Source organism: Platalea leucorodia (assembly GCF_965183815.1).
Source record: "Platalea leucorodia genome assembly, chromosome: 5".
NCBI lineage: Eukaryota > Metazoa > Chordata > Aves > Pelecaniformes > Threskiornithidae > Platalea > Platalea leucorodia.
The window spans coordinates 90,430,269-90,449,770 of NC_138827.1; the positions used below are offsets into that span (position 1 = coordinate 90,430,269).

General features: G+C 39.1%; 1 protein-coding gene across 6 annotated transcripts in view; it reads right to left on the bottom strand.

Moving 5' to 3' along the window:
• Positions 1-19,502, bottom strand: part of MYLK (myosin light chain kinase) — a 220,239-nt gene that overhangs the window by 147,465 nt on the left and 53,272 nt on the right. For all 6 annotated transcript variants that reach the window (XM_082311647.1, XM_082311644.1, XM_082311646.1 and 3 more), the window contains one exon: positions 8,532-8,689. In XM_082311647.1, the coding sequence (XP_082167773.1) occupies positions 8,532-8,681 (150 nt within the window). In that variant the 5' untranslated portion in view covers positions 8,682-8,689. The remainder of the gene's footprint in view (positions 1-8,531; positions 8,690-19,502) is intronic.

Here is a 19,502-nt window from a genome sequence, read left to right on the forward strand (position 1 = left end):
TATTTAAGGATTATAGAAAAATAGCAAGTCCAGAAATCCCTACTAATGAAGTAAATTTTCTTCAAAATCAACTCTAGGGATATCCTTATGAATAAATCCTTAAAGAAACACACTTGCCTTCTTCAGCTGACACAAAGCCATGCTTTACGATGATACATCACAGTAGTGGGTGATCACAAAACAGATATCTGCAATAAACTTTTCAGAGTCAACAGTTTGTTGGTTCCCCCAACTCGAACTAGGAGCAGGTAGATGCAATTAAATCACACAGAATTTTATTGTCAGATTCCTCATGTGATTTTAATTGCTTCCGTATCAAAATCCAAAATAACTGGAAACACATTAAAGAAAAAGTAAAGAAATGACAGTCTTCCCCAGTCATGGCCTCTTTCCTGCTTAGAAATTTTGTCTGGGGGGAATTTGAGGATATTCAGCATTGTCTAGGATTTCTGAACGTCTGGCAGATTGGAGCAACTCTGCAAAAGGTCTGACCAAACTTTGCTGCCAAACATCCAGAAATCTTGGCTGTTGCCTCAGAGCATGCACAGATCAGTTGCATGGGACGGTGTACTAAATCCAGCACTTTTGAAAGTCATCACACACACTGCACACAGGCTACGCAAGGAGTGCTTAAATACTTCTACCTGGAAAGTCCCAAGTATAACTATGGTGGCTATAGGTGACAGGGAGACAGGTATGAAGTGAATTTATGAGTTAAAGAGACTGAGAGACAGAACTGGGGCTCACAGATCACCACTGCTGTCTAAAGCCTAGAAATGTCTCGAGCAGCACCTTGCACCCCTGCGGTTTTTCCTAAAGGACATATCATATGCAAGGCAGGGAAAATGGGGGTCAACATATGGGTGCTTGCGTCAGTTGATGAAGGGACGTGTCTTTGAATAATTCTGGGTGTAGATGACACTGTGTGGGGAAGCAATTTTGACTGAATCCCACCTTAACCTCTTCCCAGCAGAGCAGCCACTCCCACTTTGCCCTCGTCTAAAGCCGAAGCTCTTTTGAGCAACTGTTTCCATATGCCCATACAGAGTTAGACAATAAAATAAAACCAAATAAAATAATGCATGCATTACTCATGAGAACATGTAAATAGGTAAAAAACAGCACTGTGGTAAGTGAATATAATGGGAGGTCAATTACACCAAGGAAGAAGAAACAGCAGTAGAAGATCCAAACAGAAAAAAGATGTGCAGTAAGCTGTTCACAGCCACCTAACTTTTGTTTATTTTTCTTTTTTATTTCAGCTGTCTATACCCCAATGTCTGTTTGATACAAAATGTTTCAGTAACTTCTGAACACATCACATTTTTCCCAAGAACGCTCACTGGTACGTGGAAAGAAAGATCAAATAAAATCTCCAGTAAAATCGATAACTATTTCAATTCTTTGCTCCCAAAAACATGCCTCAGTGTTTTGTATCAGGTTTCTGGGAGTATCACAGTGCATGGTAGTTTTACAGATCAGCACAAGTCCTCCCACAGCCTTCAGTTTCATCAGACAACTGTCTCCCATGAAAACACGGATCTTTCCTGAGTTTCTTCCTCATATGGCTCAGAACAGGCACCCCTCCAGAAAGTGTAGGTCCAAAACCATTGGCAGCTTCATGCAATTAGCTGCCCAGTACGTTTTGTAACAGCAAACATCTCATGCCGACAGCAAAGGATTTTGTGCCATGTCATCATCCTCTGTCATTATACGGGCTTCTCTCATTTCAGATCCTGCCATCTCAAATCTAGACTTACGATGTAATTGAGGCATACTTCTGGAGTGCCTGCTGACTGAGGCTTGGCAATGGAGCACACATCGCTGCTTCAAGTCCAAAGCAAAGGGAAGATAACAAAGGTTTGCCATGCAAAGCTGGTGCAGCAGCCACAGTAAAACAAATTGGTTAGATCTCAGTTTTTCCATTAGCAGGTAGTTGAAAGGATTTACAAATGCTGTGGGAGTGTTTCCCTTCAATGCTTCTTTTAACGCTTCCCTACTCTTTATCTCTTAACACACCACATAAATGGGTCTCCCTTCTATCTCAGAACAGATGGCAGAATCACTGTCAGTCTTCGCATTGCCTCTTTTTTCTCATTGCCCGATGCCAGTTTATTTTCTCAGGCATGTTTCAAAGAGTACCTGTGCAAGCAGCAGCAGCAAAAGCAGCTCAGAAGTTGGCAAACTGATGAACATCATTGGACTTAACTGATTCGAACAGATACAGATAGGGTGTTGCAACAGCAGGGTGGTAAAAGGACAACCAGAAAGCACATTAAAAAGGGGCAGGATTTGACATTGACCTGTCTTGCCTTAAAATTTACCATCCGGCTCCCTTACCTGGAGGGGGACGGAAGGGGAAGAGCAGAACAGTAACTACTCAATGGGCAGCAAACTGAACTAAGTACCCCAACATCTACTCAAACTATGAACTACGTGTCGGTCGATACGTGAAATCTAGCTCCCTGGGATTAGAATACCAGATTAGATTTAGTAGTTTGATATCTTGGTTCTGGCAATGGACCATATATGATGGTTCACATGAAGCAGAAAAACAACCCATGTTGTACTGTTGCCAACTATGCAATGCTTTATCCAAGGAGAAAAATTCTTTCCTGACCCCTAGGCAATCAGTCTGTGGTCTGTAGCATGACATTTGGCTGTTCCTCTCAAGCAGAGCTGTAGCACAAGTATTCTTTATGCTCATAAAATTAATGACCGTCAATATTACCCTCAAAAATTATACATGTGTGCAGCCAAAGCCAGTTGAGTTAACTGCTTGCCGCAATCAAATGCAGAGGTTAATATCGCTCTGGACAGGGAAAGGTTTGTTGGAAACCGACGGTTCTTTGACTTGTCATTTTTTACTGCTTGACACTCAGTGACATTACAGTAAAGAACCAGAAGTGTTCACGTTGTATTTATGATGTAGTGAGCCTATTGCTATTTAAGTTCAGCAAAATTATGTGTGGGCAGCTAATCACATAGTTATCAACTAAAAATGCTTGTTTTGGGCAACCACCTTAATTTTTTTTAAAGCAACAACCTTGCTGCAGACTATTTTATTGGTCTCAGAACCCAAAGCTTAAAATAGGGAGGGAAAGATCAAGAGAATGTGGTTGAGTGGTTAGAGAACAGTAAAGATTCTCATTTTTTTGTTCTCAGGTTCTCCATCAGTTTGCTGCAGAAACCTAAGTAAATCTCTCTATGCCTTGAAGTATCTTTCTGTACAGAAGTTAACATGGACTAGGGAAACCTGGATGAGAGCAGCAACATTCACTGCCTCCTTATGTGGGCAGTCACAGTGCGGAGCCCTGCTGCGGTCAGTCTATCCTGCTGCTCTGTCCACCTACGCACATCACCAGGACTTCAGGGTCCCAGTATTTTCTTTCTGCCGCAGAAAGCCAACCTGCTTTCTAAGACTTCCCTCGACAGTCATGAAAGAACCTCCCAGTGCTTCTAAACGCAGAAAGGGAAACAGAGGATTAGCTTGCCATCTTATACACACATGGCAAGGCTCACAAACCCAAGCAAAAGCTGAACGTGAGCCTTTAACACCAGGATGGGCCAATTCAGGCTGAGCAACGCTTAAACTGTGGGTATAGGTGGATGCAGAGTGGAGTCAGGGCGACATTTAAATAACTGCTAGGGTCTACAATGGAGACATATCTTCCTCTCCAAACAGTTACACAGGGGGAACTTAGAGCTGGACAAATAAAGTTTCCAATATTTAGAAGTCAAATTTCTAAATATAAAGGAGGAGGTCTTCTCAAAAAGGATGGAGTTTGAGATGTAAGACAGGCTTCAGTCTTAAGTCACTGAGCCTGTAGTCTCTGAAAGACCAGTAAACAGGATACTAAGAAATCAGGTAGGCACAAAAACATGCAAAGTTATGGAAATCTGTGGCCACCCTCTGCTCATCACAAGAAAAGGAAATGTGTACAGATTTGCAAATGCCAGTGAGAAATCTTTCTAGGGGCTTCTGCCCAGCACTCAATATATACTTGCCATCCTCATGAGAGTTAGAAAAGCTGGTGAAATTTATGGAAATGTTTAAAAGCTTTATTTCATTTGACTGTATGGAACATTATACTCTTTGCGTCCATCTTGGTTTACTGTGATGGTTTGAACCTTTGCTATAGAATAGTGCAGCTGAGTTTCAGAGAACGAGAGAGACTGAAACAAATGAAATTTTAAACTAGATATATGGCTAATGATCTTGTACTTGTAGGTCAGCATAGTAACGTGCTCTGTGTCATAATTAAAGTACCCTGCACAGTTTCAGAAAGTGAAATTTAGGAACACTCAAAATCTGAAAGAATTTGATAGGATACTGTGCTTGGATTATGAATTGATCAAATGTTATCAGCAGCATCAAAATACCACCTTGCCTGATAACTTACAGATGCTTATTCAGGTACTATGGCTGAAAAGGATTTCCCTGTCCTCTCATGTGACACTTGCCACAGAAACCCCCATGGTATTTGCTACAAAGAAAGGAATCTCCTTCATTAGTACGCCATTGAATATTATAAAATCCAGTGATGTTCAGATGAATTAGAAAGATAAAGATATACAATCACAATTTAATGTTGCAAAGCGCTGAGAAATATTCCGGTGATTAATACAACAGAGAAAGAAACAGCTTAAAACAAAGCCTGGTAACATTTTGGCCTGCTCTTCTTTTCCAAGAGTATCTTAAAGGCTCTGACGGACGAGCTACAATGCCTTAGCACAAGGCAGAAGATTACTACCCTGAGCTGTTCACCTCACACATGGTGTGCAATTGAAGAACAGCACATCAATCAATTCCTAACAAGCTGGGAACCCACAACACAATTTCACAGTAATCTGGGATGGTTTCCCTAAAAATCACCTCAGCAATTGATTGATAAACAACTGAGATGTCCATGCAGCAGACGTTTGGGGAACATCTAGGGAAGGTAACCTTGCCTTTGCCTTACTAAGTGGTTCCACCCCTCAGTCGGTGATCCAGGCCAAAATCATGCTCATGACACTTGAAAGATGATGAGCTAGCTTTTTACGCTGAGGACACATTGGAAAACTGAGATCTCATCTATAGATAAACTTGCTGCGATTTTATTAAGAAAACCACGGTGGTAGTGGGAGGAACAGAAAAAAAAAGAATTCCTGTTAATGGCAACTCCAGTTCCTTTCTACCTCCAATTTCCTACATTTATGGGCTATTTCTCAATTTCTGCACTTTCCTTGCTCTTGAATTGCCATTTCACACAACTTCTGCACTTTCCTTGCTCTTGAATTGCCATTTCACACAACTTATCTTACGTGCCACTGGAAAGAAAAGCAACAAGTTTGACTCTGGGTCCCTCTCTTCCTTGTTCACTTAATGAGAGCACAGGATCATCACAATATCAGATTTATATCCTGTCTTGGATTCTCAAAATGTTTGTTCTTTCTGATAAGATAAATTCCACTGAAGAGGAACTCTTTGAAGAAAATCTCCTGTCTAGCCATTTTTAAAACTTTTTATTTTTCTTTAGCCTGAGTCTAGTTTAATATTTATACTGTGTGATGAAGCAGAATATCAGCAACAATCCATTGTAACATCTGTAGCCTATTTTTCAGGATAGAAAATCCTAAGTATGTTCAGTAGCTACTTTATTACTAAATCTTAATAAATTGTTTTTATTAAGATTGTCCTTCTGAACCTGTCCTTCTGAACAGGTCCACTGTCCTTCTGAACCTCTGGAACATTAAAGTGATAGAAGAAGCAACATTGTACTGGCCAGCTGAAGATGGACCCAGATGATACAAGCTCTGCAGGTGGCTGCAGCTGTTAAGTGACAGTATGCTTTCAAACTGTACTGCTGCGTTCCCCCTCACCCTGCCCATGTTACTAGACTAGGAGCACAAACAAAATACTAATTTAAGCCCACCAGTTATAAACAACAGAACCAAGCACAATCTCCCCAACCATCCTACATTATAAACAACACATCACGGAGGCTCTATTTTAATAGACAGTATTATAATTAAGAACCTCATTTTTCTTGCATAAGATAATAAATAGAATACGCTGTGCTCCATTACTCTCTATGTCCAATTACTATAATGTAGCTTGTTCCCCGCCCGTCCTCCTCCCCCGCCCCCCCCCCCCCCCCCCCCAAAAAAAAAAAGAAAAATTAAAAATTGCAAGTTTGTATCTATCTCAGCCTCCAGCTAGAGTGGATCCCAGGAAATTCGGAACTAATTCACAATGATAAAGATTGGCTGTTTTATGTCTTCAGCTGCGTTACATGTTTCTTCTCACCTGTGTTAGCTGAGAGAGGTAAAACAAAGCTCCTCCAGGGAAGCAAGCTGGACTGAACAGAAACCAGGCAATGCTCCATGCATAGCAAGAGGCTGAATTTCCAAAGACAGTGGCTGTAATTGCATCATCTTGGTTTGACAAACCATTAAGGCAGGCTACTTGCCACGAAGTAATTGCAGATCTCGCATGTATTTCAGTGAAGCTGTGCTCTTAATGTTTGGCACTTAAAAAAGCACTTTGAGCACTAAAGGTTTATTTCAAGTATACGACATGCAATGCAACTAGTATATTATCATCCCCATTTTACGGATGGAAAATTAGAGGTTTCAGCCACGCTCATATACCAAATGGTCAGAACTGGAATTTAGATTTTCATCAAGTAGGTTCAATCCAGGACTTCAATCAAAGCTTTGTTCCTTCAAGAAACTTAAGCCTGCCAGTTTAATTAGTATTGAATTTGTGTATTTTTTCCAAGCTACTAAAAAAACCCTCATACTTTACTCTTCCAGCCTTTAAAGCCACTTTAAAAAGGGGATAAGTATCCCTGAAAAATTAAAACTAGATCTGAAAAAAATGCAAAGCAATGATGGCACTCTAGCTTGTAGGTCATTATATTTTACAATTGCTTCCATTTGATTAATAATAAAAAGTCTGCAGAGTGCAGTAAAAATTGGAAATATCCCACTCGAGCTTTTAATTAGGAAACATGAGAAATGTAAACCCAAATCTTAGCAACATCACATGCTTCAACTTTGATTTCACTGTACTGTTATTGCCAGTTGCAGTGTTGTCTGGAAGAACCAGTCAGAGTTGGAATAGTATTGTGCTTAGGTGTCACATGCATAAAGTAGCAACATGTTGCCATTTTTCTACTGTGTCCACAACAAAGCAAGGTGAAATAATGGGGGGGGGAAGAACGGAAAAGAAAAGGATAAAAACAGTAAGAAAGGGAATGCTGACTGGGACTGGCCAATGTCATATACACAGAGGGCTTCTGACTGGTGCCTTAAAATCACAATAAAAGTAAGCTGATTTTTAAAAAATAAAATCTTTCTAAAGGTTTGATAAAAAAACTGTTCTTTGTTTTAAACACTTTCATTGAAATTATCTGCTTTTTTGAAAAATGCCAACTTTTCTTCAAAAAGTCAAATCCACAAACTACTTCTGAGTTTTGATTTTGCACTTAAAAGTTTCCATACTCCAAAAATTGTTTTTCTGCCCAGTTCCTGTTGAAAAATCCCAGTTCCTGGCCTACTCTTGCATAAACAAATAAGATAAATATCAGATGCCCTCTACCGGCCCTCTGTTTAAGTTAGAGTTTCAGAAGTTATGAATTTCCCAAATTCCTTCTAGCCCTTGGGTTTGTTACAGTAAAGTTGCAGTTTCCTGCCTCTGTCAGACAAGTCCCACCACTTCAAAGATCAAAAGTGCGGTCAGTTTGATGATACAGCTGTCAGCATGCAATCAGAGCGTGACATGGACAGAAGGAAGCTGAAAGAGCTGAGGGGGAAAACTGGCAGCTCCAGGACGAAGATCTGGGTCAAGGGAGGATAAAGGATGACAGCTAGAACAAGGAAGATATCATACCAGGACTGATGCATGAAAGAAATATGGATGCCAGTAAGCACAATTCAATGTCCCAAGCATGAGGGGAAGGGAAGAACTTGGGATCTACCCCCCCACTACACACCCTTTTAAACCCTTTGGGTTAACAACTTTCCTTAAATAAATCAATCTTTCCTCTGAAAATGCTCTTTTTGCTTTCAGATTAACAACATGTATGGCAGGTGGTGCAGATACAAAAATGTCACAACTCTCTCTACAGATTCCTAGCTTGACTACTAGGAAGAACATGCCATAGCAGGGTTAGATGTGCATTACACATGAAGTTTGACGAACAGGCAGATTTGGGATGCAGGGAGATGCATATGTAGTAGGAGAATATGTACTCTCTGATTAGAGACAGTTCTTGAAGCAGCGTTCCACTGATACTAAGCTCAGTGCCTGCCATGTTCAACTAGGTTACACTTAGCACATACTCAGGTTTTGCAACATTCTCCTCTACTCAGAAAGAGACCTGTAATGCTCCTGCCTCCTCAGGAGGGTAAACCCTGGTGTATTCTTCTTGAGTAAACGTCCTGTTCTGCAGAAACAACTTCACTACCTTTGCAGCCTACTAGGCAGCTTCAGGAAAGGGCAAAACCAAACAGAGAAGCCCTCCATCATCTCTGTTTCTTACCTTCCCCTCAAATCTTGCGGTGGCTCCCAGCTGCACTCGGATATTCCGAGGAGGAAGAGTAAATGCTGGTGCTTCAGCAGGGACGGGGGGACTGAGCGTCAGGGAGGTTTTGGAGACTCGAGTAGATGTCACCAGTTTCACATCCCCCATGATGTGGACTGTAAAAGAGAAACAAGTGGTAATACAGAAGTTATGATGCTTAATTATTTACATTACAGTAACAGCTAAGAATCAGATGAGGAGCCGATTGTTCTATATGAACACTATATTCGTATACATAGTAAGAGCCTTCAGCCTGAGGTGACAAGTGCTATTTTCTGGGTGGGGAACTGAGACCCAGGAAGATTGCCTGGTGTGCCTACAGTTGTGGTCAGGGTCACAGCCTTGAGCTGAACTCACTTTGAACTCTCAAGTCCCAGGCCAGAGCCTTAACCAAAAAGTCATCCTTTACAACTGCATTAAAAGGTAATAACTTATTTCAGGAGGATATTTTCACAATGTGACTTTGATTTTCCTGGCCTGGAATACACCAAAATCAATAAGTCTCAAAAGTAGAGCCAGCGTTAAACAAGTACTTATGAAATAGAGGGACCTCTGTTTGCACTGGATTTAAGTTGCAAGCAGGAATGTGGAAAATCTGATTTTTCATACCATGCTTTCAAGATCTTAAGAAATATCTGGATATCTCTCTCCAAAGTACTGCTAGTACATAACAAATACTTTTGCAGAAATTCCAAGTCTCTACTTTACTGCAGAACCTTCTACAGCACATAACTAGTAAAATAGCATGGAGACCAAATTTCATAATGTTACAAAAATGGCATTTTAGAGACCTCATTACAGATATGTGCTTCAGAGGTGATTCTTCTGCTACACATTTCATACTTCCCAACAGAAAGCAAAAATTATTGTATTTTTGAAAAGTAAAATGTCAGGTTTTCCAGAAAAAAAGTAGTAGCTTGTAATTCCTTGAATCATCTATGTAAATTAGAAGCCCCATGGTAAAATGCCTATGTAATAGACAAGTTTAAAAAGAAAAATACCTGAGAAATGGCTCGACCCACCAATAGGTCATGTGGAACCAAGGAAGAACACTGGGCCTACAGTCATAATCCTCTGCCATACACACTAATCCATGACAGACTATGTATTTATTCATCTGATTCTGATGAAAGTTACAATAAGTAATACTTGACGAACCAGTGAAACTTCAATTTGAACAAGAGAAAAGTCAATTAAACCAGGGCCACATTATTCCTGACTGTATGAAGGATACTTTTCCTAGAACAGGCTGCAGTTACATGGGGAGCAGGGGAACACAAAACTCATTCATTTCCAAACAGGACTTACACTCAAATGTCACATGTTTGCATCTGAAAACCCAGTCTGAGAAGACAGTTTTCCATATAGCATACCTGACATGCTCCATAAACATACAGAAACATCTTCTCTACATTGATCAGAAACAGTTTAAGAGGGCAGCTCCTCTCATGGAAGTTATTAGTCTAAAAGTTAGATGTTTAATCTGAACTAGAAGTTTTGGCTCCCTCAGAGTCACAGAGAGAGAGGCACCTCCAGAGGGTGTTTTGTTCTAAGGTGCAGGAGCCACAGAGCTTTCTGCTCCACAGCATGCACTTGTCGGGAGCTATGGTTTAGAAGGTAAATCCTTCCAAGACATCAGTTACATTATGTATGCACACAGATTTTCAAAAAATGCTTGAAATCTCCTTCCTCATTCATAAGAATCCAGATGATGTGGACTTTGGATTTCTTCTGGAATGGTGTTCTGTTAGCATTTCTGTATATCGACATGCAAAAAACCAAGAAAATCCACTGGCGTTTCTAACAATTGAATTGCTGAGACAAACATATAGATGGAATAAAGATGATGTCCTTAACCATGACGCAAAGCTTTAAACTGAGAAGTTCTGCCTTCATTTGCATGAGAATTAGTCTTGCAGTGAATCTCTGTATTGGCACCCAGTCACTTGAGAGCACAGCATAAGTCTCCCTTTTCCAGTATAAGCAACTCTTTAAAACACAAACAGGAAAAAAAATTATCTTTGTACCTTAACTTATCAAAGAACCATATGAAATCATAATACAGTTTAAATAAGGAAGAAATTTATTGTATTCCAGAGACAAGAGATGAAATCAAAGACTTGCTTCTTTCTAACAAATGGACTTAGCACCCTAACAGACAAAGAATGGCAAATGTCTCTCACAGCTACAGTCACTGCAATGAACAACCGTTTGCCTGAAAAAGTGAGAGAATTGCTCTTTCAATTAATTGTTCTTTCATTAAGGACAAGACTCCAAACTCAGTCCTCCTCTCAGCTAAAACCGCAGTTTATCCCAGCAGGCTTTCAATCAATTACACAGCTGTAAACTGATGCATACTTAGTCCATATTTGCCAGCACATTTTAAAAAATTATTTTTCTTTAGAGATTAAGAACAAACATTTTTCAAATCTCAAATTGCCATAAATATCAACTGTGATCTTTTGTCACTTTTAGTATATGAAGTTGATAATTTTGTATGTGCTTACCTTTTCTGAATTGGTCTAAGGTTTATTTCTAATTTTCTTTTTTTCTGTCCTCTTTCTCAAAGTGCTTCCTTGAATTTCTCTTTTCCACAGATGATCTTCACTTTTTTACATGCTCAACTAACCCAGTCTTCAGTTTTTCTTCCCACATTTTTCTCCTCTGCTAAGCTACAACTTTCCATAGTCTATAAATGCCAAAATCCTCAATGTCTCTCTAGCTGTGAAATTCTTAACTAACAAATCAGTCTGCCAATACAAGCTTGCAATAAAATTTTCAGACCACCAGTAGTGACAATAATGTGCCAGGTATAATACAGCTGCTATGAAAATCTTCTCCAGTCTGAAGACACTGTAATGCATTTGATTCCATAAGAAGCCAGTAACAAAACCTATTCTTCCACATACATCTGTATCAACTTTGCAGAGAGTTTACATAACCAAAATAACACCAAAAAAGCATATACACCCTAAATTTTGTTTTAAAAATAATATTGTAAGAGTAGTAAAATTGAAAACAAAACAAAACCCCCAACAACCAACATCCAGAACCCAATTCAAACTTGATATTCACCCATGCAAATGGCACTCCATTTTGGTCAATGCCATTATAATGGCTGAAACAAGCAAGAGAGAAAACGATGTGCACTGCAGATGCTCACAGGACTATTCTGTAGGGACCAAATGCTCAGGTATCTGTCCTTAGGTACAACGCATTGCTTATGCAGGGTGACTTTAAGGAACTTGTTAGGCACAACACCTGCTTACACATAGAAACCTCCACACTGGGTATGCTACAAGACCAAACTCACCAAGTACCTGAAACAGAGCTACCGGCGCACGCTTGGAAAACAGACTGTATTCAACATACGCTCATCCTCCAAGCATCACAGGGCTCAGCTATGTCGGGACTGCATTGGACAAAAAGTCCTGTGGCTAGGAAAAATGAAAAGACTGACCTAAAGCCCAACACCAGCTTTCCACTGATTTCTCTGGCTATTCAATCAAGCTCTACACAAAATGAAATTTAAAAAAAAAAAAAAAAAAAAAAAAAAAGTAAGAAAAGAAAAGAAAGAAACAGGAGGGAGGGAAGTAGAAAGAAAGAAAAAAGTCCTGAACCACTAAGCCACTCTTACTGGTCAGGTTACATTTCTATTTCATGTTGGTAAGAGGCCAAAAATTGTCAACAAATTAATACCTAATACAGTGAGACTGTAAAGCATAAAATAAAGTAATAGCTAGTCTTTTCTATACACACATCTTGCACGGATTTATGTTTTTCTAAATAAAGTGTCTAAACGGGACTGAATTTATAAATTAATATTAGCTCAAATCGGCACAAGCAGTTTTCTAGCAACATAAGCTTCTAATCATCCACATTTAGCAGTGTGACTTTAATTAGTTATGTATGCTGAAGATGCTTCTAGTAAATAATCAGGAAGTCATTTTTTTCAGCTTAGAGGATGTTTAACGATTTTGTTTCCAAACAAAGAAACAATCCCATGTTGTGCAGTCTGGTGTTACTATGAAACTACCACGTCCAAATATTTTAAAGAAATAATGTTCCAGAGAACAAATCTTGTTCAAGCTTAAAATTTGATAGACAGGAAGAAAGCAGACACTTAAAAGCTATGGAATGTATCTGTTTGTTTTTTTTTTCTTTTATTTAAGCAACTTTCTAGAATGAATGTATCCCTAAAGCCTTTTTCTTAGGTATTTCAAGCTTGCTGCTGAATAAGATTTCAAGGATGCTACATGAACTCAAAACATTTCATTTCACATGCTGTGCGCACCTAGACTATGGTCTTTAAACAAAACCAACTGTAGCTGAAGTTGTAATACAAACATTGTGGTATTAAACGTAGAAAACCACCATGCAAATGTTGGCTTCTAGGTTAGTGATGTGGTTAGACAGCATTTCTAATCTGGATTTTTTAAAATTCTTAATCCTTTCTAAAAAGCACATAAATCCTTACAAATTCTCACAGTGTGCCCTCTAATCTTTCTAATACCAAAGCAGACTAATGTGTTTCAAGCATTTTCTACTGGGAACAAATCTCTGTCACTCAATACTCTGCTCACGAAAATAAACCCAAAAAAGCAAATACTAAGAAATCCACCTCATAGTTTTTTCTCTTCCACTTATTTTATGTAAGTAAATACTTACCATCAGCTTCCTACATAACCATTTAATTACACTAATTTCCTTTCACCAAGTCCTTCCTCCGAGGCAGAAGAAAAATGAGTTGCAGAGAGGGCATGTGTGTGTGTATGAGAGAGCAAGCTCACACAAGTGAGAGGAAATCAGAGCTGCCAGCTGAAAAACTTTTATTTGACATACTGATATTGCAACTCTACACCTAAGCAGCACATTTTCACTTGGTCCAGCTATTTTGTTATTTTAGCCAGACTGCCTTCAATAACCTCCCAATCATCTCTGAAATCTGGATAGAACCTTTTGAGCTCTTGCCTCTATTTTTAAAAGGACAGACAGCCCAGGGGTTGGAGCATTTGTCTGCTGTTTGGGAGTCCTGGTTGAATTGCCTGCTCCATAATGGGCTGCCTGCATGACCTCAGGCAAGTCACTAAGCCTCTCTTTTGCCATGGCTCCCCATTTGTAAAGTGGGGATTAATGTACTTCGTTACCACAAAGAAGTGCTGTGAGGATAACTATATTAGAGGGTGGGAGTCAGGCTACAGTTATAGGACCACATAATAGCATAACTAGCAAAAGGCACAAAATTACCATAAACTTAAAGGAAACTGGATCTCATTATAGATTTCTTTACTTATGAATCAATCGGGGGTGTTTTCAAAAAGCACACATTTTAAAACACTATGTAAAATATATTCCCTTACACAAATCACCAAATTCAACAGAGTTTTGCTAGGAACTAAATGTTATCCATTATGCTTCAAAACTTGCAGTATTTAAAAGGGTTTCTTTCATTTCTAAACCTGTTTGACAGCTTCCCCTTTTCACACACCTTATTTCCTGTCCTACAGCTTCTTTCTTTACCATGAGGACTAACATGTGGTTACCATACTTCTATACAAATCTATAAAAGTGAACGCATTCTCTGCAGAACTACAGAAATTAACTTTTGCAGCCATGTGACTTGTGACTATCTTTTCAGTCTTGCCCTACAAGACCACAATAGGAAGTATCCTGCCACATATCAGCTGCTGGTACCCAAGAAACAGCATGTAGGGAGAACAATAAACCATAGAGGATCAGCAAAGGTGATGAAGTCGCATAGATTTAGCAGATGTGAAGAAGTTGGAAGCCAGAACAGGAAGCGAGGGACTTGTAACCCCACCAGTTGTAGCCATACTATTCCAGGCAGCTTCTCCTTCAGACCCAACAATTATAACAGGTATTGGCCTCTGGTAAAGGAATAGCAACAAGATTGTGCTGTTGCAAGTAGGACTAATTTGAACTGGCCGTGCTATTAAGACAAGAGAAATAGATCTTTTATTTTTCTAAGGGAACAACAGGATGCTGTCCACAAATCATGCTTTTGTGACATTCAGATCTTGTTGTGCCTGTGCTCTGCTATTTGTAGGTCTTGCCAAGTGTTGTGGTCAAGCAGAGCCTCAGAATGTGTTCTGACACTATGGAGCAAGTGAGATTTTGTATCAGTCCTGACTCGACTGGGGTTTCTTCCTCTGTTATCTCATCCATAAATGATCATCATAATCTCACTTGTTCTCTACAAACCTAGTTTCTAGAAAAGCCCTTTCATCACAAAAATTTTCAAGGCGTTTTCAACCCAGACCCCTAAATGTCCTGTCCTTTTCCCAGTATAATTTGATAGCAACTGTTACACATGGCAGTAGGAACAGAATCAGATGCCAAATCTTCACACACAACTCCATGATACAAAAATTTTGCAAGCTTAAGTTTTGGCAACACCATGCGTGTAAAATCCTTGGGTATGTTCCCACAATATGCATTTGCATAACTGTCCCACACAAATGGGAATTACAGATCAACTTGCAATTTGTGCTAAAGCTTAGGCTTACTAAGGTGAGAGCAAAAAAATTCCAAACTAAATTACAACTTCATTTGGGATCATCATGTCAAAGACTTTCCCAGTAGTAAGCAAGTTCTTCAAATCCCATCACTTCAGTGCCTTGGATTTCACACTCAGCAAGTCAGCCATGAGGCTTTGCATTAGCAAGAATCATGTTTGCACACAGAAAAAGGAAAGAACAGGTTCAAACTGTTCCAGATTCTCATTTTAACAAAGTATTATTGCACCACCTATGTTGTATTCTGACACAATAACGTTCTCCAGGCTGCTTTAAAGACTGAAATAGTGTCAAGCTCCAAAGGAGATGTATGCATGTGAGACTGTGATAGTTTGAGCTATGAAGTATAGTAGCTTCATAATTAAGATTCAGCTGACAAGTCTCTAAAAGAGAAAAAAAAAGATGTTGTCATGCAGCTTGTGTGACACAGAACTGAATTACTTTTAGCAGATCAGAGAGAGACATAAGAAGAGAATCTATTTGTCTAATCAACAAATTTGGTGCTTTTATTATATTTGCATAACTAATGCAGCATGGGCTTTAACCTGAAATGGTTTCCATGGTACAATCACATAGCTGGGTGAGGAATTTCATCCTGATCTTGTATAAAAGAATAACTCAAGATGGTGCTAAGTGACCTACATTTATATAAACATAGGTTTATTAGAGCACAAGAAAGATGGTAGTCAAAAACCTTTATTTATATAAATCATATAAGAAAAAAAAATTCCCATGTGTTCTTATCAAGGAAAAAAAGAAAATCATGCCTTCCCCCTAGCCTTCTGTGCTGCCTAGCAAAGAAGTCACTAGCAAGGATGTGACTTTCTTGCAGATATAGACAGTTGGAAACATCCTCTAATTTAACATCCTCAATCTAACAGTGCTGTTTAGGGTACTAAAGATACCAGGCCCACTGGATTTGTACAGATATCTAACTTCACCTACTGTCAGTAGTCATGTTCCTGGAAGAGAACACATCTAACATGAGCCCTGATATGTACCCTTGCACAATCGCGCCTTAATGGTTTATTGATATATTAAAGTAGCTGCAAAGGGTATTTCAGGTACAAGGAAGGATGTGGAAAAACATATAAAGAGAAATGGATGTATACTTTTGGTAACATATACTCATCTTGATTATAAACAGACATGCTACATTATTCAATTATTCCATAACCACTGAGCATTAAACTTCAAGAAAAAACATGCCCATTACAAAGCAGCTGAACATGTGTCTTAAAAGAATGCAATGACATTTTAAGACTCAAAACCTTGCATGTTTAATTTGAAACGTCAGATTAAGAAGCAGTAAATCAGGAGTGACCACAAGAAACACAGCTTCTTTGCAGCTGTTATCTTCGAAGAAATATGAGTGACTAAATGTGACATGCATTAAGCAGGTTCAGTACGGCATCCATACCTAAGAATTATTTTATAGCAGCAAATTGAAGCCAGAGGGAAACACAGATGGCAAACGGGATGCAAGTTGGGCTTGTTCCTGCCGATTCCAAAGTGGCTTCCTATAGAAGCACGTTGGGGAGAGTCATTCAATCTGACTTCAAAACCTGCTACAATTCTAGTTTATAAGCAACATTTAAAAAAAAAAAAAAAAGGCAAGACCTACAGAAAGGTTTTCAGTATACTAAGCAGCACGTCACTGGCAATAAAATTCTACTGGTTCTCCTTTAAAGGATCATTTCTAGTATTCAGTATATAACAAACTCCAAACACCTTAGTCTCGGGAAGGTTTGGACTAAAAATCTCAATCTGAATTTCATCATTGACAGCTGGCCTCATAAAGGAACAAACATCTAATAATACCTTTTTTTTAGAGTCCTTAAAGAAGGATTTCCAGGATATGCAGAGCATGCACTTATAATATCTGAAGAGAGAGAAATTGTAACAGTCCTCATCTTACCAATAAACCTTTGTACTTAATTTGCACCTTATGTTTTATGCTTTACAAGTACAGAAAATAACTGGTAGAAGGTGGTGTTTATGATAGAAACATGCATGTGTCAAAAATCATCCAAAATTCAGGGAGACTTCTGCGTGCGGGTATGACCTTGATCACTGAACAAGAGGACCGGGACTACTAACCTATTTTTCAGGAAGGAAAACAATTTTCCCAGTGCTGTGCTGCCTTTCAGGAAATACACTGATGCAAGCAGCAGAGAAACCTGTAGGAAGACACTTGTTTCAGGTCATCTTCAGACAGCAGGTGAGAATTTCCAGCCTGTTTCCTCTCTCCAACTCACATCCATGTGGCATCAGTGACTGAACACCACAGAATACCTGAGGATCACCTGGGAATCCCAGCTGACCATGGATTTGAGAGGACTTGGATGAAACATTTGGAATAGAGACTCTTGAAACCTTGAAATGTAACTTGCAATTCTAGAATAACTTTCAGTGCCAGGAGCAACCATGTGGAGGTGAAGCATATCAGTATAAGCTGATAAAAGCATGAAATTTCAAGTACGCAAGCACAAATTTGCAGGTACAGCTCTGGCTTCAGACCTTAATACTCAACAATCACAAGCCCAATAATACTGCTTTGCTAGCAGCAGTACTTAGCACTTAAACAATACCTTCCGTCCAAGCCCCTTAAAAGTCATTTATATGTATTAACTCTCTCAGTATTGAGGAAGAATGACTTAGTGCTTCAATGATTTTGTATAAGGCTATAGAGCTGGGAGACAAGAAAAAAAGTAAAATCAAGATGTCAAAGATCCAAGAGCTGAATAAAAAAAAAAAATAAATCTTTTAAAAAGAAAGAAAAATCTTATTTCCTATTTATTTTGTAAGGTAATTCTTTTTATCTGAGTGCAGGCTTCAGCAAGGCTTCTAGCAGAGCTAACAAGTTTAATTCTGGAGCAAGTTAGCATGGGGCAAGTTTTAAAAGGTCTGCTTGCCATTTGATTTAAATAAAAAGTTTTATGGAAAAAGTCATATTTTTGCGATGTCACAGTGGTGGTAGAACATTATGCTAAATCAGCAGTTTACAGTGAAGCTGTCTGTTGGGTTTTTTTTTTTTTTTTTGTATTTTACTTTTTTCTTTTTTTAGGTTCAACATTTCAAAAAGTAACCACAACATTAACTTCCCTTGATTTTGATGCTGCAGGTGGCCAATTGCTATTGCCCATTTCCAAGCCAGTAGGGCCATAAAATTGCATGAAAGGTGAGTCATGGAAGATTTGTGGTTCATAAAACACAGAATATTTAGCCTCTAAATTCTGCTTTGTGCTTTAGTTTCAAATATAGCCAGAACTCAAAAAACAAAGAGAGACCCAAGTCTGCCAAGTCCTATGCCATTTGGGAAAATGAACACATGCACTCTACTGGCTGAGGTGTGTGAACCCTGGGGTAACTTTGGAAAGAAACCTGTTGACTTCATCAGAGATAGACTGGGGCATGGATAAACATCACTAAGTTTCAAATTATACTGCAAATACTTAATACTAAAGGAATTAGGTTCTTCGTTTGAAAGAGCCACTGGTTCTTCATGCTGAGATACTCTGCACAAGGCCAAATTCTGTGCTGCCTTCCATTCTATGAAGTCCCATTAACTGTCAGAAGAAAACCTAGCTCATAAGTTCTCCTGCAAGTTTATTTTTTCTGGAAACAGCAGTTTTGTTCATGTATGCAAGACAGCATACTCCAACAATCATTGGTTATACATCAATCCTTAACAATGTATTTGGCACTGTAAAGCAAACAGAAACACCGCCTTATTGAAAAAGTTATAACCTAGATGCGAGATGGAGCTATACAATGACAATATCTTTTTTTCTTAATTAACAAAGAGTTGGTTTTATTTCAAAAAAACACTAGATAGCACGCAAAACTTATTGCTGCAATATGCTCCAGACAGTCAGACAGTTACAGCATTGACAAGAACATTTACAATTAGATTGCAGAAGAAATTTTTCTCCAGGGGTAACAGCTCTCAAAGCTTCAGGATAAAGCAATGTCTACTACAGAGAACAAGCTTATGGCTGGCCCACAACACCCTCAACCCCACATAACCTATCTGACACCAGACAGCTTCCTGTGACCTTCTTCCCGCCTCTATTCATAGAAAGAAAGAAGTGATAGCTTTAAGAGTGCCATCCAGGAGAGCTGTACCAGAGATCATCAAGACATTAAAGCAGTCTCCAGACGATGAAATGTGAATCCCTACATGCATCCTTTGAGCTAGAGACTTCTTTTCTACTTTACCTCTACTGTCCAGGTTTTAGCAATGATGTAACCAAACAAGACCAACTCCTAACACTGAAGCCATCCGTCTGCTCTTCTCACAGCTTGTAAGGTTCCACATCCAGTGCTGCACACTTCACTCCAAGCCTGAACCAGCTGGAGACTTTGGAAACAAGCAAACGAAAAGTGGTAG